The sequence below is a fragment of the Eleutherodactylus coqui genome, chromosome 13 (genome assembly GCF_035609145.1).
Source record: "Eleutherodactylus coqui strain aEleCoq1 chromosome 13, aEleCoq1.hap1, whole genome shotgun sequence".
NCBI lineage: Eukaryota > Metazoa > Chordata > Amphibia > Anura > Eleutherodactylidae > Eleutherodactylus > Eleutherodactylus coqui.
This window is the reverse complement of record NC_089849.1, coordinates 118,209,201-118,233,848: the sequence shown is the minus strand read 5'-3', so window position 1 is coordinate 118,233,848 and position 24,648 is coordinate 118,209,201. Positions and strand designations below refer to the sequence as shown.

The 24,648-nt window shown below is 43.7% G+C and overlaps 1 protein-coding gene across 2 annotated transcripts in view; it reads right to left on the bottom strand.

Annotated features, from left to right (window-relative positions):
- The window catches only part of SLC38A10 (solute carrier family 38 member 10), a 76,357-nt gene that overhangs the window by 6,000 nt on the left and 45,709 nt on the right, over nucleotides 1-24,648 (bottom strand). For both annotated transcript variants that reach the window (XM_066586954.1, XM_066586955.1), the window contains exons 10-14: nucleotides 20,988-21,094; nucleotides 12,983-13,136; nucleotides 6,845-7,012; nucleotides 5,761-6,207; nucleotides 2,228-2,317 (exon numbers count right to left, since the gene is read on the bottom strand). In XM_066586954.1, coding sequence (XP_066443051.1) covers nucleotides 2,228-2,317; nucleotides 5,761-6,207; nucleotides 6,845-7,012; nucleotides 12,983-13,136; nucleotides 20,988-21,094 — 966 coding nt within the window. The remainder of the gene's footprint in view (nucleotides 1-2,227; nucleotides 2,318-5,760; nucleotides 6,208-6,844; nucleotides 7,013-12,982; nucleotides 13,137-20,987; nucleotides 21,095-24,648) is intronic.

The following is a 24,648-nucleotide window of genomic DNA, read 5'->3' as shown; positions in this document are numbered from 1 at the left end:
GGGGCAGTATTATAGTAGTTATATTCTTGTACATAGGAGCAGTATTATAGTAGTTATATTCTTGTACATAGGAGCAGTATTATAGTAGTTATATTCTTGTATTGGGGGCAGTATTATAGTAGTTATATTCTTGTATAGGGGGCAGTATTATAGTAGTTATATTATAGTATATAGGAGCAGTATTATAGTAGTTTTATTCTTGTACAAGGGGGCAGTATTATAGTAGTTATATTCTTGTACATAGGGGCAGTATTATAGTAGTTATATTATTGTACATAGGGGGCAGTATTACAGTAGTTATATTCTTGTACATAGGGGGCAGTATTATAGTAGTTATATTCTTATACATAGGGGGCAGTATTATAGTAGTTATATTCTTATATAAAGTAGTATTATAGTAGTTGTATTCTTGTACATATGAGCAGTATTATAGTAGTTCTATTCTTGTACATAGGGGGCAGTATTATAGTAGTTCTATTCTTGTACATAGGGGGCAGTATTATAGTAGTTATATTCTTATATAAAGTAGTATTATAGTAGTTATATTCTTGTAGATAGGGAGGAGTATTATAGTAGTTATATTCGTGTACATAGGGGGCAGTATTATACTAGTTATATTCTTGTACATATGAGCAGTATTATAGTAGTTCTATTCTTGTACATAGGGGGCAGTATTATAGTAGTTATATTCTTGTACATAGGGGGCAGTATTATAGTAGTTATATTCTTGTACATAGGGGGCAGTATTATAGTAGTTATATTCTTGTACGTAGGGGCAGTATTATAGTAGTTATATTCTTGTACATAGGGGGCAGTATTATAGTAGTTATATTCTTGTACATAGGATGCAGTATTATAGTAGTTATATTCTTGTACATAGGGGGCAGTATTATAGTAGTTATGTTCTTGTACATAGGAGGCAGTATTATAGTAGTTATATTCTTGTACATAGCAGCAGTATTATAGTAGTTCTATTCTTGTACATAGGGGGCAGTATTATAGTAGTTATATTCTTGTATATGGGGGGGCAGTATTATAGTAGTTCTATTCTTGTACATAGGAGACAGTATTATAGTACTTCTATTCTTGTACATAGGGGGTAGTATTATAGTAGTTCTATTCTTGATTAGTCATGCAAATGTGTACCATTCATGAGGGGACAAATCTGCATATTCTTTTCATTTAACAAAATAATGTAGAATTGATCTACAAATCCATAATTTCATGTCCTGGCAGCAAGGAATGTGGCAGCCCGGCTACAAGTGCTGGACAGGTGTTTGAATGCTAACGCCTAGAACTCTAGGCACACTTTCCTAAGGAGTGCGAGTTTTAAGTTTCTACTCACTAAGCCCTTGTCTGTTGCTATGAAGCTGTAGCCAAAATAACTTGGACAATCCAATGATCGCTGAGCTTTGTCATTGGCTGCAGCGCCTGTGACATCTTGCTGGGGAAGCCTATAAACGTGACGTCAGAGAGGAGACCCGGATCGGCGACACGGGAGTCTAGGAAAGCTGGGTGACCACTCCTGTGGAAGCTATAATGGCAGCCATTTTTGTTGTCCTCCAGCCTTTCCAGTAACAGATAAAATATAGAAGATTGACAGCACAAAAAGACCATGTACCTCTTCCAGTCTGCACCCTTATTTCATTTCTAGGTTTTACTCTTAGGCTGGGTTCACACAGGGCGGATTTGCCGCGCGGCATTTGGCCATGGCAAATCCGCCCGCGGCCGCTAATCTCGGGATTAGCCAGCCATGTGGACGAGATTTCTCAGAAACCTCGTCCACACGGGACGGCCAATCCGCTGCGGTAAGCCCGGCCGCAGCCGCGGTTTCAGAAGATGCAGCATGTCTATTTACCTTTCCTTTTTTGTTTATTTTCGTCGCGGCCGCGCTCTCCTCTATGGGAGCATCGGCTGCAACGGAAAAGCAAGCGGCCGGGCCACTTCACGCCGCGGCGGTTCTCCCGGCGGAAATCTCGCGGTTTTTGCTGCGACCAAACCGCGAGATTTCCGACGGGAATCCGCCCTGTGTGAACCCAGCCTTAGAATAATTTCTGGCTTCTAAGATGTAATTTCTAACTCGGAGTAACAGAATGAAGTTTCGTTTCGAGTGACCTCACGGTGGCCGAGCAGAACTGTGTGATCCATAGTCATGCTCGGCAATGTGGAAACCTTCTCACAAGGCTGAACCTTTCATGGCAGGGCAGGTTCAGAGAAAAGCACCAACCTTCTTGGTTTTCACCAGCCTTATTCTCGACATTTCTCACATCTCGCTGCTCCAATCCCGTGTCGCCCGGTGCTCGCTCTTTCTTCTCATCTGGAAAAGGCAATGAAAAGGTCACATTCAGAACACACTGGCTCTATTCTATGTGCATCTAATCTTGTTCATGTGCAGCATTAAGATGCGCTTTAATGTCATGAAGCAGAGCTCCCCCTGCTGATGAAAGAGTGCTACAGCATTCTCCTTCAATAGCTGCGGCATGGAACGTTATACAGTTTAAGATGATATTACAGAGTGTTTATCTATGGAAAGGTTCCAGAAGCCTAAAGACGCCTAATCCATTCACCATTCTATACCAGCCATGAGACAGGGCGCTATAAATATAGGCACCCATATGACCACCCACCAGCAGTCAGGGCAGACGTGCCTACTGTACAAGCCCTTGAAGCAGAGTTTTGGGTGCTGCTCAACACTTCTACCAACACTGAGGTCAGGCTGGCAGGATCAGAGCCCCGCCCGTCTGTGTGCCAACTAGAACCGTCTACCAAGGTGCCCATAAACAGACAGAAGTGCTTGGTGAGGATAAGGCTGCTTTTACACGAGTCGATGTATTGTCTAAACGAGGGAGTGACGTCACCGCCGGCTCGTTCGCTCTCGTACAGCCCATTTATACAGCAGATACATCGTTGTTTCGAGAACCTTTCAGTCATTCACATTTGCTGTATTAGTAACTGAAAGGGACCGAACGAGCGCTGGTTACCCCAAACGATAAGTGAACGAACCAATGATGCATGTGCCTGCGTAGACCGGCTACACGAGCCAACGAGATGACGGTGACATCACTCATTCGTTCAAATGATAAATCGGTTCGTCTAAAAGCACCCTTAACGAGACGGACTGAACGAGCGCGGTTTAATTTAACCGGTAGGTGAACGAGCCAACGATGGTTTTTATACCTGCATAAAATAAACGAGGAGCAAAAAGCAAATAATTTATCGGTCGTCGTTTTCACACATTTAGACTAAACGATTGTCTTTCGCTCATTTAAACGATTTTTTGGAATGCTGACCATTCAGTATAAAAGCAGTCTTGGCTGCTGCTAGGAATCGGAAAATGGCTAATTTCCGTTTATAAATACAGCCAAACCGTATAGGAACCTCTACGACAGCGGCTCACAAAGCCGCTGACATCTTCTAATAAATGCCTCCAATTTCACAGCGATTTAGTTGGCCGTAGATTTCCGGGTTACTTTCTGCACGGTTTGCACGCTCCTCTCGCCCCACTTTGGCAAGGTGCCCAGCTTCATAGCTTCAGTGGGCCGATATGGCAGCATCATCTGCTTTATATGCATGACTGATAACTGGAAGACCCCCAAAGTCATGCTCTGCTCTAACATCCCGTATAAGCAATGTCCTTCAGTGCGACACATGGGGGGGGGGGGGGGGGGGCTACGGGGCAGAACATGACGGACGTCCAGAACAAAGCTGTACACAGATCACCCCATCAAATCTGTTAAATGGGGGGGTCTGCTAAAAAGGCCTTATGGCGGTGATGGGAGAGACCAACACAAATGGGGAATCCAGTTTAACCCCTTAACCAGCAGAGTGATTCAGTTGTAAATGATCACACTTTTTAAAAGGGATTCTGTCACCAAAATATGGAAAATAAGCAGGCGCCATAGATTTCAGCACTGCTTGCACTCTGTGACCTGAGGGGGCAGTCAAGCGAAAGAGGGGGCCGTGTGACTTGGGGCGCTCGAGTCAGGGTGGGTTGTTTTGCATACAGGGCACCAAAACACAAAAGTGAATTTTAAGTTATTGTACAGCTTTTCCCGTTGTACACAGATCTGTTGCACACGTGGTGTTTTGGCAACCTTCACTTTTGGGCTACCAGTTATTTTTTTGGGGGGGGGGGGGGGGGTTCTTTTTGCCTTCACGCATAGAGTTGTAGTAATGCAGTTTATTAGCTGCAATGTGTACAATATATTAAATCGGTTTTATAGTTCTTTGTTTTACCAGCAGTCATTATTTTGTTTTGCTGTAACTTATTGTCTCAGATTACGGAGTGGCTATGGCAACGGTTTCAGTTAACATGAGTCGTGTTTTTCTTCAAAGGAGTTTTCCACGAAAATACTAGTGATGACCTATCCTCAGGATTGGTTAACAATCGTTGACCATTCAAGGCCCATCGCTCGGGACCCCGAACAATCAACTGTTCGGGCACTCACTGACAGCGCTGGTATACACTGGGGTCAAGTAGAAGCCGCTGCTCCGACCCATGTAGTGGACGGTGCTTGTAATTGCAGGTTGGGATCCCAATGATTTCATTGAGAGCTGCAGCTACTATCGCCACTACACAGAGGTCAGAGCAGCGGCTTCCTCTCCGACCCCAATGTATACCGGTGTTGTCAGCAGGCATCTGATCAGCTGGGGTCCCAAGCCTGCGCCCCAGTCGATCAACCATTGATGACCGATCCCGAAGGATAGGTCATCAATAGTATTTTCATGGAAACCCCCTTTAATATATTTTGTGCTTTAGATTCTATCGCTTTCTCGCTTATCTTTGTATATTTTTTCAACATATATGTCCCATCATAAAAGACCTCTGGGGACATTTACAATTCCCTTATTTTTTTTTCTTTTTCGCAGTTTTTCATTGTAAGTGGTGGCAGTCACTGGCAGGGTTCATCTTTGTTAGAACCCAGCACCTCTGCCATGCCAGAGGGGCGCCAATGATCAAAACTGCGTTTGGTAGCACCCCCTCATGCAGGTGGAATGTGGTATAGTGTCCCAGAAATAAACAATTGGACAGCACACACTGTAATTTTTTTTGAATGCTCATAGAAGTTTTTTGGACAGTCCAGATGATCACATAAGGCAACGTTTGGGCTCAAATGCCCTTTATCAAGCATATGAGGAAACTTTAAATATTAGGGGTTATAGGTAACAGAAATCAGCCTGGATATGGCTAACATCCAAGAGCGAATGCAGTCAAAATAAAAGTCCTATGGCATGGAATGAAAAGGGGGGACCACAGCACCAGCTAGCTTTTTCATATCGTGTCACACGACTTTTTTTTATGTATTCACTTTTGGATGTTAGCCATATCCAGGCTGAATTCCGTTACCTAAAACCCCTAATATTTCAAGTTTCCTCATATGATTGATAAAGGGCATTTGAGCCCAAACGTTGCCTTATGTGATCCTCTGGACTGTCCAAATAAATTTTATGAGCATTCAAAAAAATTACAGTGTGTGCCAGCCAACCGTTTATTAGTGATCCAATGATCATCAGGTACAAGAGAGAAAATGGCACTGCCTCTAACAGCTACATGCTGCAAGAGAGAAGACTGAAGCCCTTTGGGGTCCCAGGCTGTCTCAGATGGGTGGGCACCGGACAGCTACTACTAGACTGCAGAAGCTTTGAACAGTTACTGTACATTTACAATGCAAACAGGTTTAAAGCCCGGACCACGCACCATACCTGTACAGCACTTGGCTGTAATTGGGTGAAGCAAGTGTCAACATTCCTCTTCCTTACCTTCTCTAAGCTGTTTCTCAAGGGCTTTCTCGACCAAGGCAAGATCAATTTTTGGTGGGTCTCCAGCTACGACTTTTATGTTCTTGAGGTTATCCGCATCATCGGCTTTCTGAGCTGGTTGCTTTTCTTCACCCACTAGCTGGACGTCTTGGTCTTCTTTTACTGGGATCTTTTCTCCCTCTTGCTTACGTACGCCTTCCTGCTGTGGGGGCTGCTGAGGAGCTGGGTCATGGTCTTTCTCCTCCATTTCTACTGGTTGCTGCTCTTTTTGTTCAGGTTTTACTTCTTTTTCCTCCCGTTTTTCATCCTTTGGACCAACACCAACCTCAGCATCTGGTAGGTTCTTCTCTTCAGACTCTTCCTGGTCCTTCTGCTCATCTACATGAACTTCATCTCGTGGGACAGGAGGTTCATGTCTATGAGCTTCACCAACTGGGATGGCAATACCTGGTGACCAGATGAAGTAAAAAGGGATCTCAGGAAGGCACTACTGCATGATTAACAAGCATGTTGTGTAAGGTGTAAAGGGAGTCTATAACCGTATTTCTTCTAACACCTATTGATTACTTTTTCAGTAGTTGGAACCCCAGTTTGATCACAGTGCTGGGGTAAAAGGCTGAAAAGTGGATAACGACTCAAGTATTTATAGATACTGGGGATTTTTATTTTTTTTTCGGTGAAATTCTCCACTATGAACGATGTGTTTTTTGTTAAAAGGGTTCCCTGCTGCTGGGATCACCAGTGATTAGCCTTGGGAAACCTGGCAGCCAGTGTTCAATTCCTGTGTAGCAGCACCACAGAGGAATTTAGAATTTAAAAGGGGTTTTCAAAGTTATTAATTTTTATGTAATGAAGTGACAGTTTGGGTGTTACCATTCCCCTAGTCAATAAGATGTGTCCCTACCTAGTCCAACACAGACCAATAGTGGGACACTGTAGGGACGCACTGACAAGTGGAATGGCAAAACCAAGTTAAAACTTTATTCATGTTTCCACTAGGAATACTAAAGAAAAGGCACAGTATGAGAGATCTATACTTAAATTACTCCAGAATTGGTATTTCAATGGACATAATGGGGGGTACCTTGATCAGGTCGGTCAAGTTGTACTTCTTGCTGTTTCCTTTTTCCCTCCTCCTTTTGTGGAACGTCTATAGGTCCTTTAATCTGGGGCTGCTCCTCCTCGACCTGCTTTGGTGGGAGCTTGGGTTTGTCACGGTCATCTGCTGCTTCTTCCACATTTGGTTTCTGGACTGTAAACGGGAGAAAGGAAAATTATGCGATTTCAGCTGTGAAGCCAACAGTGTGGTGAATGAAACTTTTGAATATAATACTGGTTGTCAACTCAGGAATCAGATAAATACGGTAATACAAACTGACTTTTTATGTAGATTTATTTACATGTTCTAAAATTGTAACTGTAGGTGGACATCTTATTGGACATTTCAGTTCCCCATTTTCAAAGAGGTTTTGACGTACTCTTCTCTTCTCATCAAGTTTAACAATACTGCAGGATGGATTACTTCGGGACACCGTCAGCACTGATTGGGCAGTGTCAGACTGTAGGGACACGCCGCATTGACAAGGGGAATATTAACACCCTGCTGTCAATGTATTCATATTTCCAGGAGGAATAACAGAGGGACTGCTTAATGCAGAGCTCAAAGAAAAGAAGCTCCAAGATTATTTTATGTGGAATGCAATTTTTTATTAAAGCAGACAGAAGAAGAGACTGTTTGTTTATCCAAAAACTAAGCATTTCTGCACTAAGCAACCAGAGGCAAGGGGGAATATTTATTAAACTGTCGAAAAAAAATTGTTGTCCATAGCAACCAATCACGGCATAGCTTTCATTCATGAAAGCTGCAGTGTCGTAGAATGGTAGAGTTGGAAGGGACCTCCAGTGTTATCTGGTCCAACCCCCTGCTTAGTGCAGGATTCACTAAATCATCCCAGTCCAGCCTTTGCTTGAACACTTCCACTGAAGAACTACTCACCACCTCCCGTGGCAACCTGTGTAATTGGTTGCTATGTAGAAAGACAGTTTTTCCCTTAGGCAGTTTTCAAAAATCTGCCCCATGGCTGGCACTGTACAAAACAACAGCTAAATTCTGATTGGCTCCTCTTGAGCAACAAGGCTACTTTTTTAACTTAGTTTTTACACGGGCGGCGATTTGGCGAATCATAGAATGGTGGGAGTTGGAAGGACCTCCAGGGTCATTGGGTCCAACCCCCTGATCAGTGCAGGATTCACTATATCATATCATGAAAGTCCAGGCTCCATTGTCTTCTTCTTAGTGCCAATGATTCCCATCCATAAGAGGAGGGTTACACATTAGAGTCATATCCATATTGACATTTGGAAATGGAGGACAAATGGTGTAGTCATCAGAAAGTTGAAGCTTGAGAAGAGAGAAGCCTGGATGAGGAAAGTGGGATTCCTTACTAAGAAATCTTGAGTAAATCACTTACTAACAGTTTGGTCTTTGGCCTGTATGGATTTTACCCTCTGAATAATATCCTAGTAACGCTTTTGGCCTGTAGTGTCATCAAGGAGCGATATAGACCAATACCACCAGTATACAGTGTCTTGCAAAACTGTTCACTCACTTGGTGTCTTGCTGTTTTGTTGCAATACAATCTGGAATCAAAATAGATTTTTTTCTTTTTTGGGGGGAGGGGTGGGTGGGGAGGGTTGTACTAATTTGATTTACATAACATGACAACCACTGAAGTACAATTTTTTTTTTAATTAATGTTTGAGTCACAGTAAAAAAAAAACAAACAAAAAAAAAACTTGAGTGTGCATAAGTATTCACCTCCTGAAAAGCAATACTTTGTGGCACCTTACAGATGCAAGTCTCCTGGAGTGAGTCTCTATTAGCTTACAACATCTAGACACTGGGATTTTCATTCATTCTTCCAGTTCGGTGGGTTGTGTTGGCGCCCAGCAGTCTTCATGTCGTGCTACAGACTCTGTTGGGTTGATGTCTGCGCTGTGACTAGGCCGTCCCAAGACATGTCCATGTGTTCTCTTAGATACCTTTAGTGTAGCGAGAGCAGTATGTTTCGGGTCATTGTCCTGCTGGAAGGTGAATCTCCATACCGGTCTCAAATCTCTGGCAGACAAACCAGTTTTCCTCAAGAATTGGTCCGTATTTACGGCCATCCATCCCTCCTTGAATCCTGACCAGTTTTCTGATTCCTGCTGATGAAAATTACCCGCCTAGCATGATGCTGCCAACGCCGCGCCTAACTGTAGGAATGGTGTTCTTGGGGTGATGGAAGTGCTGGGTTCTCACCACTCACAGAATTTCCCATGATGACCAAAAAGTTCAGTTTTAGTTTATTTGACCACAGACCCTTTTTCTGTTAGGGAGTCGGCCACAGGCTGCGTGGGGAACTCCAGACGTATCTCCTTATGTTTTAGTTAAGCAATGGACTTTTTCTGACTGCTCTTCCATAAAGGCTCACTGTGTGGAGTGTAGGATTTATAGTGGGCCTACGGACAGCTACTTCCATCTCCGCTGTGGCTCTTCGGAGTTCCTTAAGAGTTATCAGGATATTTGTTGCATCTCTGATTAATGCCCTCCTTGCCTGGTCTGAGTTTTGGCGGGCGGCCTTCTCTTGTAAGGTTTGTAGTTGTGCCATATTCTTTCCATTGTGTTAAGGATTTAGTAGCGCTCTATGGGATATTTTTACAATCTAACCCTGATCTACACTTCTCCACAGCTTTTTTTTTTTAGGGTCTGCAGAGCTCCCTGGTCTTCATGTCCCTTCTTAATGGTGTTGTATTAAAGGAGTTGTCCCGCGCCAAAACGGGGTTTTTTTTTTCAATAGGCCCCCCGTTCGGCGCGAGACAAACACAAGGAATGGGTTAAAAAAAAAAAAAACAGTTTAGTACTTACCCGAATCCCCGCTCTGCGGCGACTTCTTTCTTACCTTAGCAAGATGGCCGCCGGGATCTTCACCCACGATGCACCGCGGGTCTTCTCCCATGGTGCACCGCGGGCTCTGTGCGGTCCATTGCCGATTCCAGCCTCCTGATTGGCTGGAATCGGCACACGTGATGGGGCGGAGCTACGAGGACCAGCTCTCCGGCACGAGCGGCCCCATTCACCAGGGAGAAGACCGGACTGCGCAAGCGCGTCTAATCGGGCGATTAGACGCTGAAATTAGACGGCACCATGGCGATGGGGACGCCAGCAACGGAGCAGGTAAGTGAATAACTTCTGTATGGCTCATAATTAATGCACAATGTACATTACAAAGTGCATTAATATGGCCATACAGAAGTGTATAACCCCACTTTCTTTCGCGGGACAACCCCTTTAAGGGGGGCCTTTCACAAAAGATTTATTAATACTGACATTATGTGAGTGCACACGAAGGGGGGGGGGCGCTAAGTCAGCTAATTATGTGAATTCTGAAGTTAATTAGTACAACCAGACCTCAATTTGGGTACTCTCTTACACAAGCATTTTACCCCTGCCAACCACAGGTGGAGTAACGCTGGTTGCTGCCGAAGCCTAGACTCCTCGGTTCAATCACTATGACGAGTCCATGTGTTGGGCAAAGGCTGCATTTCTCTGCCTGTGTATTGTGGGGGAGAAACGCTGCCATGTAATAGCACTCCTGGGGGTTTCAAGCAAACGGTTGGATGTACAGGCACGCATAACTTTTCCTTTTCTATGCATTTTTTTAAAAAGGGATTTTTCTTCTTTCCACTGTAACAATTCGGACTATTTTGTCAGTTACATAAAATCTAAATTAAAATCCATTTTAATTCTAGGTTGTATTACAAGAAAACAGGAAAAATACCAAAGGGGGGTGAAAACTTTCACAAGGCATTGTAAGTGTCACTAAGTCATTACATAGAGAGATCTAATAATCACCAGCCTGAGATACATTGTTGGGGGATAAACAGGACACAAGTGATTTCCCCTGGCGTTCTCCGCAGGACTATTTGAGGATATCCAGGTAGCGGCTCTGACCCCGGTTTCCTCGCTGTATTCTGCACAATTTCAGGAAGCAGCTGGAAAACCTTGATCATAAACACTGATCTGAAACCAGAAGAATCCCCAATGCTCCTTACATCAACATTGTGTCCTTGTGTCTCTCGTTATAATTAGTCTGCAAGCCTAATCTCACATGAACCGCATTATAGATCAGCTGTGAAAGAAACCTCTGGATATTTTAAGACCTGTGGCCACAAACAATGAGAAGATGTCCCGTTCCCACACAGCGTGTCTAACCACCCGGCATAAACAGACTGTGTGTAAGACAAACAGATCTAAGAAGGTCTGCAAGATCATACTCCATAATAAGGCCGGCCTGCTTTGGGGGATGCCCTTTAAGGTTATGTGTACTGAGCAGAGGGAGGGGCTCTGCGTTCCTTTTTTGGGTTCCAACTTGCTGTGCCCTGACCCCACCATCAAGGTTTACCCAGACACAACACTACACAAACATTTGTGGCTGTGCCTGGTATTGCTTGAATGCAATTGATCTGCAGTGAGCTGCAATACCTTGCACAGCCACAACTATGTATCCTGGCAATATACCAGGATAAACAATGGAGATACAGACCTTCCACCTAGCCGATCGGTGTGGATGCATGCTGGCTGTCAGACCGGCACCGATCAAATATTGACAGCCTATCCTAAAGAGGCCATGAATAAATATGTCTGGGGAAAAAAAACTGTTATTTGTAGCTGGAAGTGCACAAACATATTAGGCAACTGCAAATAGTGCAACTCTAAATGGTCACAGCTGAAAACGCAGCCAAGGAAGCCGGAAAAAAAAAAAAGCAATACTCAGCTAGTGGGTACTGTCCCGGTCCCTCCTGCTATTCTCCAGTGTTCCTGCAGGCTTCTGTGCAGTTGTTAGCCTCCGACAGAAGATTTCTTTGTGGTAATGAGGATTTAAAACTCCGCCACCAGCAAGAGATTACTCTGATTGGCTGATCCAGCAGAGCCAATCAGAGCCTGCGCTCAATGCACCAATCACAGCCATTTATTGGGGGGTTTCTATACCTGTTACTAGCAAGAGATGTTCTGTCGGAGGCTGGCAACTGCATTGAAGCCTGCAGGAACACCGGAGGGCAGTGGTAGAGACCCAGACGGCGCCTGCTAGGCGAGTATTGCTTTTTTCCCCTCCACATAGTGTAGCTAGAGAGTTTAGCGCTGTCAAAAACGCGGCACCAAGTTGTAAACTCTGTCCATTCATTTCAATGGGTGACGCACAGTGCTTAAAAACGCTGAAATGCCCCCCCAAAAAATAGAACATGCACCGCTTGAAAAATCGAGCAGATGTCTGCACCTGCGTGAGCGGTCCAACTGGAAACAATGGGAATGTTGTACTGTGATTAGCGCGGTGCTGAAAGCGACCTCTCTGCATACATACCTCGACATTCCAGGACGTAAATGTACGTCCTGGAGCAGGAAGGGGTTAAAGTTTTTTTTAACTGATGACCTATCCTCTGGAAATGTGGATCCAATGCTCGGGATCCCCGTCCATCAGCTGATTGTCCGGCACGCTGCACTGCCATCATAAGAGGACAGAGAAGAAAGTGAAAGCGCAGACTTCACTCCCATTGAAATTCATGGCAGCGCCGCACTTCTATTCCACTTCCTGTTACGGACAGGACTACATGCCTGGTTCTGCCCAGAACAGGAGCAGAAAGTGTAATAGAAGCGCGGCGCTCCCATTGATCTCAATAGGAGTGAAGCTGGTACCTTCATTTTTTACCCTGTCCACAGATGATGGACTGCTGGCCCCACTGCACTGACAGTGGACCAGCCAATCAGCTCATGGATGGGGGTCCCGAGGGGTGCATCCCCAATCAATTACACATGGCCTATCCAGGGGGTAGGTCGTCAGTTTAAAAAAGAAAAATAATGACCAGTATACCCCTTTAAGCATGCTTCTGCTGCAAAGACAAGGGACCAATCACACTGGAAGATATACACCCACACTTCTACCCTCCACCACCACAGCTAAAGACATTCACCGCTTCACTACCTAGTCCCAAGGAAACTTTCTTCCCCTTGTCATTACGGTTGTCTGAATCCAGGTGCATTTATCTTATAGATAAATACTTTATATGTCTTTCCCTTTAATACAAGCAAACAGTCACAAAGATTTCTGATTGCGACCATGCAGAATTATTGTAAAAACAATAGATCAAAGCTGATATTCCAGTAATGCTGCTTGGGAGAACTCACCTGATATCTTGGGAAGGTTCTGCTCCGGCTCTGCCTCTTTGAACCCTTCTCTCCCCTGCACATCTGATTTTATTTGTGGAGGCGGCTCCTCTGGGACGGTCAAAGTTGCATAAGTGCTGATAACCAAAATCACAAGGCCAACTCCAAAGATAAACTATATATGAATAGAAAAGAACCCCTGGTGAGCAACAGCACCACCCATAGGCTGCTTATAGCATAGCTTTGAATCAGCATGAACATATCAGATCTACCCCTTAGAAAACAAATCCACCAAAGCATTACTTCCTATTTAATAGTCACATTGGGGTACTGCAATGTCCCTTTAAAAAATGAAGCTTACTAGCATTTCCCAAGGCTTACAAATTGTATTTATATTCCAGTAATCCTTCTAGAAATCATCAGAGAAGAAGTAATTTTGGTCATGTGACTGCATTACATGAAACCATTCATAACTACATACAGGCATTTCGTTAAAAAGGATATCCACTTAAAGGGAATGTATTCAGCTATATATTCTTTTCACTCAGTAAGCTCATTAAAAATGGAAAATAAAAAAAAACAATTAGAATACCGGAAAATTTTTCACTGTCTAAAGCCCCATCTCCATGCAACGATTATCGCTCAAAATTCGTTCAAACGATGGCTTTGGAGCAATAATCATTGCGTGTAAATGCTCCCATTTTTCACTCTTCAGCTGAACAATGATTTTTAGGTGAGCATAACATCCATTGTTCAGCCTGAGAGAGACAGCAGGGGCCGCACGTAGTGTTCTCCATGGGAGCAGCTTATTACATTGTACTCAGCTGACAGCTCACATGTGAACACAGTGTCCTGTGCAAAGAGTGCAAAGTCCAGACCACATGCTGGGACTTGCAAACAGCTGCTGGAGGCTCATGTACATGCAAATAAAGCTGATAAAGTGCTAATAATAATAATCATCTTTATTTGTATAGCGCCAACATATTCCGCAGCGCTTACATAAACAGGGGGAATACAGAAAGACAAAAAGTACAAAAATTATAGAACCACGGTTATATAGTAATCAGTTGATGGAAATAATAGGGGGTCCTGCTCCAACGAGCTTGCATACTACAAGTAATGGGGTGATAGACGGTAAAGGGGCTGGAGATGTGCACGGTATGGCGCGGTGGAGTGAGAGGAATGCTATACACAGACAATGGTCAGACATTTAGCCGTGTGGCGGCAGAATCGGTATGACTGCAAGGGTAGTTGATGATGGCTGGCAAGGATTGCAGTCAGTAGGTCAGGAAGCATGTTATCAGGCAGAGTACAGAGGGGTTTGCTTAGGGAATGCAGTATGCCTCCCTGAAGAGGTGCGTTTTTAGAACACGCCTGAAGTTCTACGAGTCCTGGATTGCTCGGGTAGCCTTTAGTAGTGCGTTCCAGAGGACCAGTGCTGCTCTGGAGAAGTCTTCGAGGTGGGAATGAGAAGTTCGAATTAGAGGGGTGTGCAGTCTAGTTTCGTTAGCGGAGTGGAGGGCCCGGGCTAGGTGATGAATTGAGATGAGGGAGGCGATATAGGGGGGCGCTGCGCTGTGGAGGGCTTTGTGGATGGAGGTAGTAAGTTTAAATTGAATTCTGTATTTAATGGGCAGCCAGTGCAGTGACCGGCACAGGGCTGAGGCGTCCGAGTAGCGGCTGGACAGAAAGAGGAGCCTGGCTGACGCATTGAGGATGGATTGGAGATGGTAGAGTCTGGTGCAGGGGAGGCCGATAAGCAACGAGTTGCAATAATCGAGCCGTGAATGAATGAGGGCAACGATAAGCATTTTTAGTGTGTCTGCGGTGAGAAAAGAGCGGATTCTTGCGATGTTCTTGAGGTGCAGCTGACATGTTCGGGCAAGAGATTGGATGTAGGGGGTAAATGATAGACTATGACCCCAAGGCAGCAGGCATGCTGTCTAGGAGTTATGGTGGCGTCACACACTGAGATGGAGATGTCAGGATGAGGGTGGTTAGTGGAGGGTGGAAATACCAGGTGGTCAGTTTTAGAAAGGTTTAGTTTTAGGTAGAGAGCGGACATAGTGTGAGAGACAAGAAGACAGACAGTCGGTGATGTTTTGGAGGAAAGATGCAGAGATGTCACAGGAAGAGGTGTATAGCTGGGTGTCGTCAGCATAGAGGTGGTATTGGAGGCCAAAACTCCTGATGGTCTGTCCAATAGGGGCTGTGTAGATGGAGAAAAGGAGGGGGGACGAGGACCGAGCCCTGGGGGACCCCAACAGCAAGGGGAAGAGGAGGGGAGGTGGAGCCAGCAAAGGAGACGCTGAATGAGCGGTCAGATAGGTAGGAGGAAAACCAAGAGAGAGCAGCGTCATTTAGGCCGATGGAGCGAAACATACTGAGGAGGAGTTTGTGGTCGACAGTGTCGAATGCTGTGGAGAGGTCAAGGAGGATCAGTAGGGAGTAATCGCCCCTCAATTTGGCTTTGAGGAGGTCGTTTGATACCCTTGTAAGGGCAGTTTCTGGCGAGTGTTAGGGTCTGAAGCCGGACTGTAGGGGGTCGAGGAGAGAGTGCTCTGATAGATAGCTTACAAGACGGGAGTAAACTAGGCGTTCTAGTAGTTTGGAGATGAAGGGGAGATTGGAGATTGGTCGGTAGTTGGCAGCGTCAGTGGAGTCAAGAGTCGGCTTCTTTAGCAGTGGGGATATGATGGCGTGTTTGAAAGAAGAGGGAAAGATGCCAGAGGTCAGAGAGGTTGAATATAGTGGCGGGATGGGAGAGGACCACTGGGGAGAGGGATCGGAGAAGGCGTGAGGGGAGAGGGTCGCTAGCGCAGGTGGTCGGGCGAGCAGAGGAAAGCAATTTGGAGACTTCTTCCTCTGTCGCTGGTCTGAGTACAGACAGTGAGCAGGATCCAGATGCAGTGATGACAAGACTAGGGTCAGGGCTAGTCTGGGATTTGGAAGTTATTTCCTGACGGATGTCGTGTCCATTAGTACTTTATGCAAAATGATCACTAGAACGGTCAATCTTTCAATCGTTTGAAAGATTGTCCTTAAGTGTAAATGAGCCTTTAGTGTAGATTTTTTTATTCTTTTGTTTTTAAACAATTTTGCGGGTGTCCACCTTGCTTGGCTGCAGTAATATGCTTTACATCAGTCTCATGGGTCATTCACATGATCAACATGAGCTAAACAGTCTCCGATAGAAAACTCGTTGTCTTCTATGGGATACTCTCCTAGACATACTCTATAAGCTGTGCATTGGTCATGGTGTAGGGAGGGGGAGGAGGTAAGCTGTGACCATCACCCATTATAAATATTGGATTCTATGTTATCTATAGTAGGTAACACCTTTCATTGTGGATGTTACCTTTCATGATAAGATGACCAATAAAGTGCTCTCTACAGAACAGGAACTGTCCGATTATAATCAAGTTTAATGGTCAGTATGAAAGATGTAGGATTTTAAGGGGGGGGGGGGGGGCTTTTTATAAATAGAGATCACAATATTGAAAATATATTTTTATAAAAATCTAAGAATAAAAATGTAAAAAAATATATATATAGTACAATAGGTCATTTTCTGATGCCACTGCGCTTCAGCAATACTTCACCCTAATGCTAGTCTGGTTTAGTAATTTGCAGAATTGTCTATTTTGAGGTCAGTTTGCATTTAATGCCATGACACCATCTGTTACAGGAAGTCACATGGCTGATCTAATAAAACAGGAAGCACCTACTGACCTCAATATCATCTACATCCTGGACAAAGGAGTAGGCATACTGAAGCAGGTCTCACCCAGCTCAATGAAGGGTTAATCACTGCCTCTAGTGCTTTCTTTACTCTTGCTGCCCCTTACTTAGGTCTGCGCTCCTATCAAGTAACCAGGACAGAGAGCTATTAGTAACCCGACCTAAATTTCCTAAGACGGTAGCAGTGATTTCCCTTTATAGCTGCTGCTTCTTGCAAATGAGATGTGGAGGTAAATTAAGGTCAATGGAGCACAAAGACACTTTCACCCTGTGCCTGCTGGGGGCCCTAGAAGAGCACTGCCTGAAATACCAACTGAGCGGCTCCCACAAGTGTCACCGGGATATATGTAATAAAGGGGTGGAAGGGGCTTGGAAAAAGACATGGCCAAGTACTAGGGTGATCAATTAATGCGTGGTTCAGATGTTTTGGGATTGAATCAATGTGGGGTCTCCTGGAGGACTGAAAGTGGATTCCCCAACGTCCCCTCCAAAAAAACCCCCTTCCTCAGATCTGTGGGATATCTTACAGCATACACAGCAATTCCAATGTTTTTTTTTTGTTAAAACAGTCCACAAGCAATAAGCAGGATGTCCTGCTGTTGGGACTCCCTGCAGTCAGTCAGCTATAACTGAGGGGATAGACAAGCAGTGCCTATTCAATTTCTCTACAGAGCCTCCTTGGGGAAAATGAGGCATTACATGGTGGAGAGACAAGAGACCCCGACTGTATATGTGCTCTTCTGGTTAGGTTGACCGATAAGGATCCTAAGTGGATGGCATTCCTCTTTTATTAAAGAAGTTGTCCTAAAACCCATGCTCATATACCCCACTAGGCTTCCTGCACACTTTCTGTGTAATGTTTTTGCCCCTAAAAAACACATGTAAAATGAACCAGTGATTTTTTTAGCCACTTTTTTTTTTTTACATTGACACATTTTTTGGATTTCTTTTTCTGGTGTATTTTTTTTTAACGGAGCAGGTTTTTCAGAGAAAAAAAATGTGGGCTAAAAGGTCTGAATCACGGTGTGAAACCACCCTATAGGAGCTCTTCGTTAAATTGGGGGGAGTGGAGCGGATCATCTTTTCAGGATCTCCATCTCTTGTGTAGAGTAGTTACAAAGAGCATTAATCATTCTGTGTAATGCAGGACAGGTCCTCTAGATCAGTGGTTCTAAACCTTTTTCATCGCAGCGCCCCCTCTAGGTATTGGGATAGTGGACAGCGCCCCCCAAGCCTTACTAGTTTAAACCCAGTCAAAGTTTACTCTTATTTACAAAGTTAAAAGAACAAATTAAAATACTGAATATTTTTTGGGGGAAAGTTTGATAGTGTTAAACAGATTAGCATTAATTGTGAAAACATCTCTAAAAATTACCAAAGAAGTATTTTGATCAGCGAAATTTTAGCTGCTAAAATGTAGGTTCTAAATATCTAAAAACAGGTTAATTGTGGATACGATAATAAATGGGTTTTATTGCAGAAGATATTTTTGGGAAGCAAGCAATAGCACAATATTTAATTACCATTCAATAGAAACGTACAACGTATAAAGAAAATGCAAGATGCACCTTAATGGTCAGAGGACTAAATAAAATACAAGAACATGAAATTCTACTAATAATGTTTGCCACAATGAATCTGTGGCGTTAATGGCTGCCTTGGGCCTGATGAGCGGACGCCAATTTTGCGATATCTGGTTCTATCTTCATCAACCGGAGTCTCAAGTCGCGCCTTACACATATCTGAAGTTTGTTTCTTGCTTTTGCCAGGAGCTGCTGAACTGCGCTGAAGCCCCTCTCCACTAAGTACGTAGATGGTAAAGCTAACACGAGCAACCTAACTTCCTGACACAGGATAGGATAGGAATTCTTCACTTTCACCCAAAAACATTCATAGCCACATTGTTGAAAAGTTCTTGGGCTTCGGTAACGTGTTTCAAGTCGATCAACTGTTCTTGTAATCTGGGATGAAATTCTCCTGTGTCTGCTGAAAATGGATTGAGTACCCACATTGGTATTTCATTGGTAGATCATGAAACCTAGTTTGCATGTCGTCTTTGGCTTGCTTGAGGTGTGAGCAAAAAACGTCTGTCTGCATCTTGAAGTTTGTCTCAGTCTTCACATGCAATTTCTTGAAGACTCGGAAACTCGCACAGCTCGCGTCGTCTCAGGTTATTGATATGAAGGTCCAGTTTGGCAATGAAGGAAGAGAGTATACCTTTAGCCTTATTGAAATTCATTTTGTCTCCTTGTAGCTCTGTGTTGACCTTGTTGAGTTTTTCAAATACGTCTGCGAGATAGGCAACGTCAAGACATCGTAGTTCGATTTTATCACAAAGGCTTGGGTCAGTCAGCCGAAGAAACTCGACTACTGTGTCAAAAAGTTCGTAGAAGCATTGTAAGCACTTTCCTCTTGACAGCCACCTCACTTCGGTGCTTGGTAGACGTTCGAATTCTTCGTCATGGTCTTGACAGAGCTTGCGGAAAAGATGCTCGTTCAAAAAGTGCACTTTTATCTTGTTAACAGCATTAATTACATGGCGCAGAAAATAATGCGATCTCTCACACAAATGTTTAGCAACAAATTGCTGCCGATGGATCACTGAGTGAACTCTTTAAGAGCGGGTAACACAACTGTTTCCCCAATAGCATATGATTTGCCACATTGTGCTATTAATAAAGAGACTATAGGAAGCAAGGAGGCCTTTGTTAGCATTGACAGCAGATTTTCCGAATCGCTTGCCTACAGTGCTGCGGTTCTCAAACTTTGACTTTAAACCTTGGAAAATGAAATGGGCTTACCCACTTTGAGTGATCACCTTGCAAAAATGCATTCAGTCTCAAAGGCTTCATAGCTTCAGTCAAAAATGCCGTTTCACAAACGAGGCACAAGGGAAGCTGTCCGTTTGTAGGAAAAGGGATGAATCTGTATTTCAAGGATTCATTTGAATATTGACAGCACTACTTCTTCTCGGACATTTTCATAAAGCATGTACTGCTTATGTCGCTCTATCATAACGATATATGGCTTTTATAACTTCATGACTCCGCTGCAGATCAATCACACTGGATAACCTACCCCGCTGGATTCCATAATGCCACTGACTGGCTGGAACTTTCAATTGTGTGGGTCTCTGGGAATTGTAGTTTATAAGTGTTCTGAAAAGACACTTGGTGTCCACTAAGACTACAACTCCCAGAGACCCACACAAGAGAGTTTGAAGCGGTTCCAGCCAATCGGCGGCATTATGGAATATAACGGGTTAGGTTGTGCTGTAGGTTATCCAGTGTTATGAAGTGTGATTGATCTGTAGCGGAGTCATGGAGTTATAAACGTCATACATTATATAAAGAGGCGCGCAGGCTGCACACAACTCCCATTACATGTAAGTAATTTGTATGGAAATAATTGCCGCGTTTTTCGTCAGTTTGGGATTTCACCGATTGTTTTCGGACGGATTATCGACGAAAACCGAGGTATTGCTACAAATTTTTTGAAAAATGTTGTTACTAGACGAAAAAAAAACAAAACAAGGCAAACACAGAACGACCCCCCTAACAACCCCTTTACGTTCCAATGCCCCCCTGCCGCCCCCTTGGGAAGTAAAAAACGCCCCCCATGTGGCAATAACTCATTTGAATGGGAACTGTGTACTACTTCATTTGCCCTGTGGTGGCGCTAGAGAGTTAACAATTACTACCCATTTGCCCACAGATTGCATCGGATTGCCTGGGGTCGCAGTGACACTTTGTCATCAGCTTATTGCCAAGGGAACCTTGTAACAAGTAGGGATTCTCTAAAACTGCAAAACCGTTTTAAGCACCCCTTCTAAACCAGAAAGTTTACAAGTTTGCCTGCTCAATGAGTTACTTTTCACAAGGTTCCTCATCAAGTTTTAAACTAGGATCCAGGTGTCGCTGCCCTCAGGGGTCACCAAGTGAACATGTCAGCTGGAATTAAGGGCCACTAAGAATTAAAGGGACAGTCGCAGGTTCTCATCTCTTCACAGCCCTGATAATTTGCCCTTTTCAACTTCCGCTTGCCTGCATGGACTCCTGCTTCTCTCTGTCTCTTAACTAAGCCAGTCAAGGCCGATGGCTTCCTGAACTGCTGTAATTAACTACTCGTTGGCAGAATTATAAGGCATTGGCTGTAACATCTGTACTGCGAGGAGACTGGAGTGCTCGGCTAGCTTACTGGACACAGTATTATGCCGTCTCCAAGTCTTGTTGCTGTACTGGTTGTATACTCACAGCACCCTTCTATGTGATGGTGGAACACAAACCTGAGAGGTTAGACCCTTCTTGTGGATCTTCTTATAGATGATGGCAGGGCAGACGAAGCAGATCATGCTTCCCATAGTGGCTCCAGTCAGTCCCAGGATAGTCTCCACTGAAAGTAAAATCAAAAGGGAGCTTGATCATTATCTATATATATATAAAGCTGAAAGCCCTCACTGACTCACTGACTGACTGACTCGCCAAAAGTTCTCCAACTTCCCGATATCGTAGAAACATGAATTTTGGCACGAGCATAGATTATCTCCAAAATAGGAAAAGTAATTGGGTCCCAACTTGATTATTCAATTCTAGCGCAAAAGAATTGGCGTCAAAATTTTACGTACGTAATCTAAATCTGTCACTTCCCAATGCCTTAGAAACTTAAAATTTGGCACGAGCATAAATTATCTCCAAAATAGGAAACGCTAATGGGTCCCAACTCGATTATTCAATTCTATGCGCAAAAGAATTAGCGTCCAAATTTTACGTACGGAATCTAATTTTCTCACTTTCCAGTGTCATAGAAACAGGAAATTTGGCACGAGCATTGATTATGACATAAATAGGAAAAGCGAATAGGTCCCAACTCGATTATTCAATTCTATGCGCAAAAGAATTGGCGTCAAAATTTTACATGCGGAATGTAATTTTTTCACTTTCCGGTGTCATAGAAACGGGAAATTTGGCACGAGCATTGATTATGTCATAAATAGGAAACGCTAATGGGTCCCAACTCGATTATTCAATTCTAAGCGCAAAAGAATTAACGTCCAAATTTTACGTATGTAATCTAATTCTCTCACTTCCTGATGTCATTTTATATAAAGGAAACGTCGCATGGTTGCCTCCCCGTGGTGTTTCCTGGGTAACGCAGAGAACTATGCAAAATAGTTAACATATTTTTTTTCCTCAGTATCTCTAAAGTAACCACGACTTCATAAGATTTTCCGTGTGAACACCACATAAACACCAGTACCAAATTAACTCGGGCGAAGCCGGGTATATCAGCTAGTCTATATATATATAAAGCTGAAAGCCCTCACTGACTGACTGGCCAAAAGTTCTCCAACTTCCCGATATCGTAGAAACATGAATTTTGGCACGAGCATAGATTATCTCCAAAATAGGAAAAGTAATTGGGTCCCAACTCGATTATTCAATTCTAGCGCAAAAGAATTGGCGTCGAAATTTAACGTACATAATCTAAATCTCTCACTTCCCAATGTCATAGAAACTTAAAACTTGGCACGGGCATTGGATATGTCATAAATAGGAAATGTTAATAGGTCCCAACTTGATTATTCAATTCTATGCGCAAAAGAATTAGCGTCCAAATTTTACGTACGGAATGTAATTTTCTCCCTTTCCGGTGTCATAGAAACGTGAAATTTGGCACGAGCATTGATTATGTCATAAATAGAAAAAGCTAATGGGTCCCAACTCCATTATTCAATTCTATGCGCAAAAGAATTGGCGTCCAAATTTTACGTACGGAATCTAATTATCTCACTTTCCGGTGTCATAGAAACGTGAAATTTGGCACGAGCATTGATTGTCATAAATAGGAAAAGCTAATGGGTCCCACCTCGATTGTTCAATTCTAGCACAAAAGAATTAGCGTCCACATTTTACGTATGGAATCTAATTCTCTCACTTCCTGATGTCATTTTATATAAAGGAAACGTCGCATGGTTACCTTCCCGTGGTGTTTTCTGGGTAACACAGAGAACTATGCAAAATGGTGAACATATGTTTTTCCTCGGTATCTCTAAAGTAACCACGACTTCATAAGATTTCCGTGTGAACACCAGATAAACACCAGTACCAAATTAACTCGGGCGAAGCCGGGTATATCAGCTAGTATATTATATAGGTATGCAGAAGTATGTGATGCTAGACTATCGGACATGTGGAAACAAGCATTCTGATGATCCAGACAAATATCCAGATGCAGAACCAGAGATGCCCCATAAATGAGGTGCTTTAATTCTGCATCTGATACTCCATAAATTCTGAGCACTTGTTTCCAAAACACAAAATATAATAACTTCATAAAACCAGATGCAGCAGACGGAGCGCAGGACTGTTAAGGCTCCTTTTATGCTGCTTTGCTTGGAAACATCTTCCCTTCCAAGTAGACTGCAGATACTGTTCTATCACCATCTAATGATCCAAAATATTTGATAATCTAGTACCCATTTGGAGAATTTAAGGATCCATTCAGACGGGCATATTTTCAGTCTCTGACACGTAAAAATGTGGAACAGTGAAAAATGGAACATATGCGACCAAAATATGCGCAGACGCATATACGTTGGGCAAAAAGATAGTTCTGGAACTATCTTTTGGCCAATATATGCTGGCGGGTCCCATAGACTTCTATAATAGCAGCAAACAAAAGGGAGGAGGAGGAGGCATGTTTGCGGTGGCCAACGCTGCAAAAACCTTACAGGTGCCTCTATATAGGCATTAGAAGTCATTCAATGGATTTAAGCCGAGCGGGGGTTTTCTAGGGTGCAATGTATTTTTTCTCTAAAAACCACGCTCACGGTTGGGTGAATGGGCGAGAAAACGCTGATTATCCTGGGGAAAGAGTCCTTTCACGCGATTTTATGGCGCCGGCGAGAAAACGCAAGAACGCCTACACCCGTGTGAAAGAGTATTTTCCATAAGCAAAGGTCAACTCCTTTAAACAGTTTATCAAATGTACCAATTTGCGGTTCCGAAACAGTTTGGCCATTGGTTCTGATTGGATAATTGCTGGCCTTGTAGTAAACGCCGTTTAGGGACTTCTCGTAGGTTTTAGACCTGCTCCACCCACCACCGGTACCAAAAGACTAGTTATTTCTGAAGCGGGTCACATATCAAAGTCCGGCAAACGTCGACTTGCCTTGAAAATGTAAGTCTGTTCAGCCGAGTCACTTCAGTGCTGCCAATGTATCGTAGAAAAAATAAAAACCACACGGATTTTACTCACGGCCGGTGCCAAGTGCGTGTTGTATCCACCGACCAGCCTCTTGTGAGCCAAGTCCCAGAATTGTTGGCACAGGCCGGAGTCCGTCTGTTCTCACGCTTGTGTGTAGCGTAGAACAGGGGCCGCATCAGCCTTATGGTTGTCTTCATAGGGCTGATTGTAATTTTAAGACCATACAGTATGGACTTCTTCACTGAAGTGTATTTGCGCAGCGTATTACATGCACAATTTTTGCGTGCGTAATACGCAGTAAACAATGCCTGTTGATTTCAATGGGTTTATTCACATCAGAGTATTTTTTCACAGCATACGCGGCCTGATCTACTTTGGTGCGGATTATGCATTGCAATAGGCCATTGAAGTGAATGGGCTGGTGCAAATACTGCATATTTGTGCACTATTTCAATGGGCCGTCTGCGTTCTCTTTTGGGTGCACAGATTCGCAGTGTATTTATGCATACAAACACACGCCGGAGCGGCGACTGAAATTCGCTGACAGTCGTGTGAACGAACCCCGTTACCTTAGTATTAAGTGAACCCCATAGTGACCTCAGTAGTGAGTGTCCCTTATATAAGTGGCTCCAGTAGTACAGTAATAATGAGCCCCATAGTGGCCACAGTACAGTACCCCAATAGTGACCCCAGTAGTAAGTGTCCCTTATATAGGTGGCCCCAGTAGTAATAATGATCCC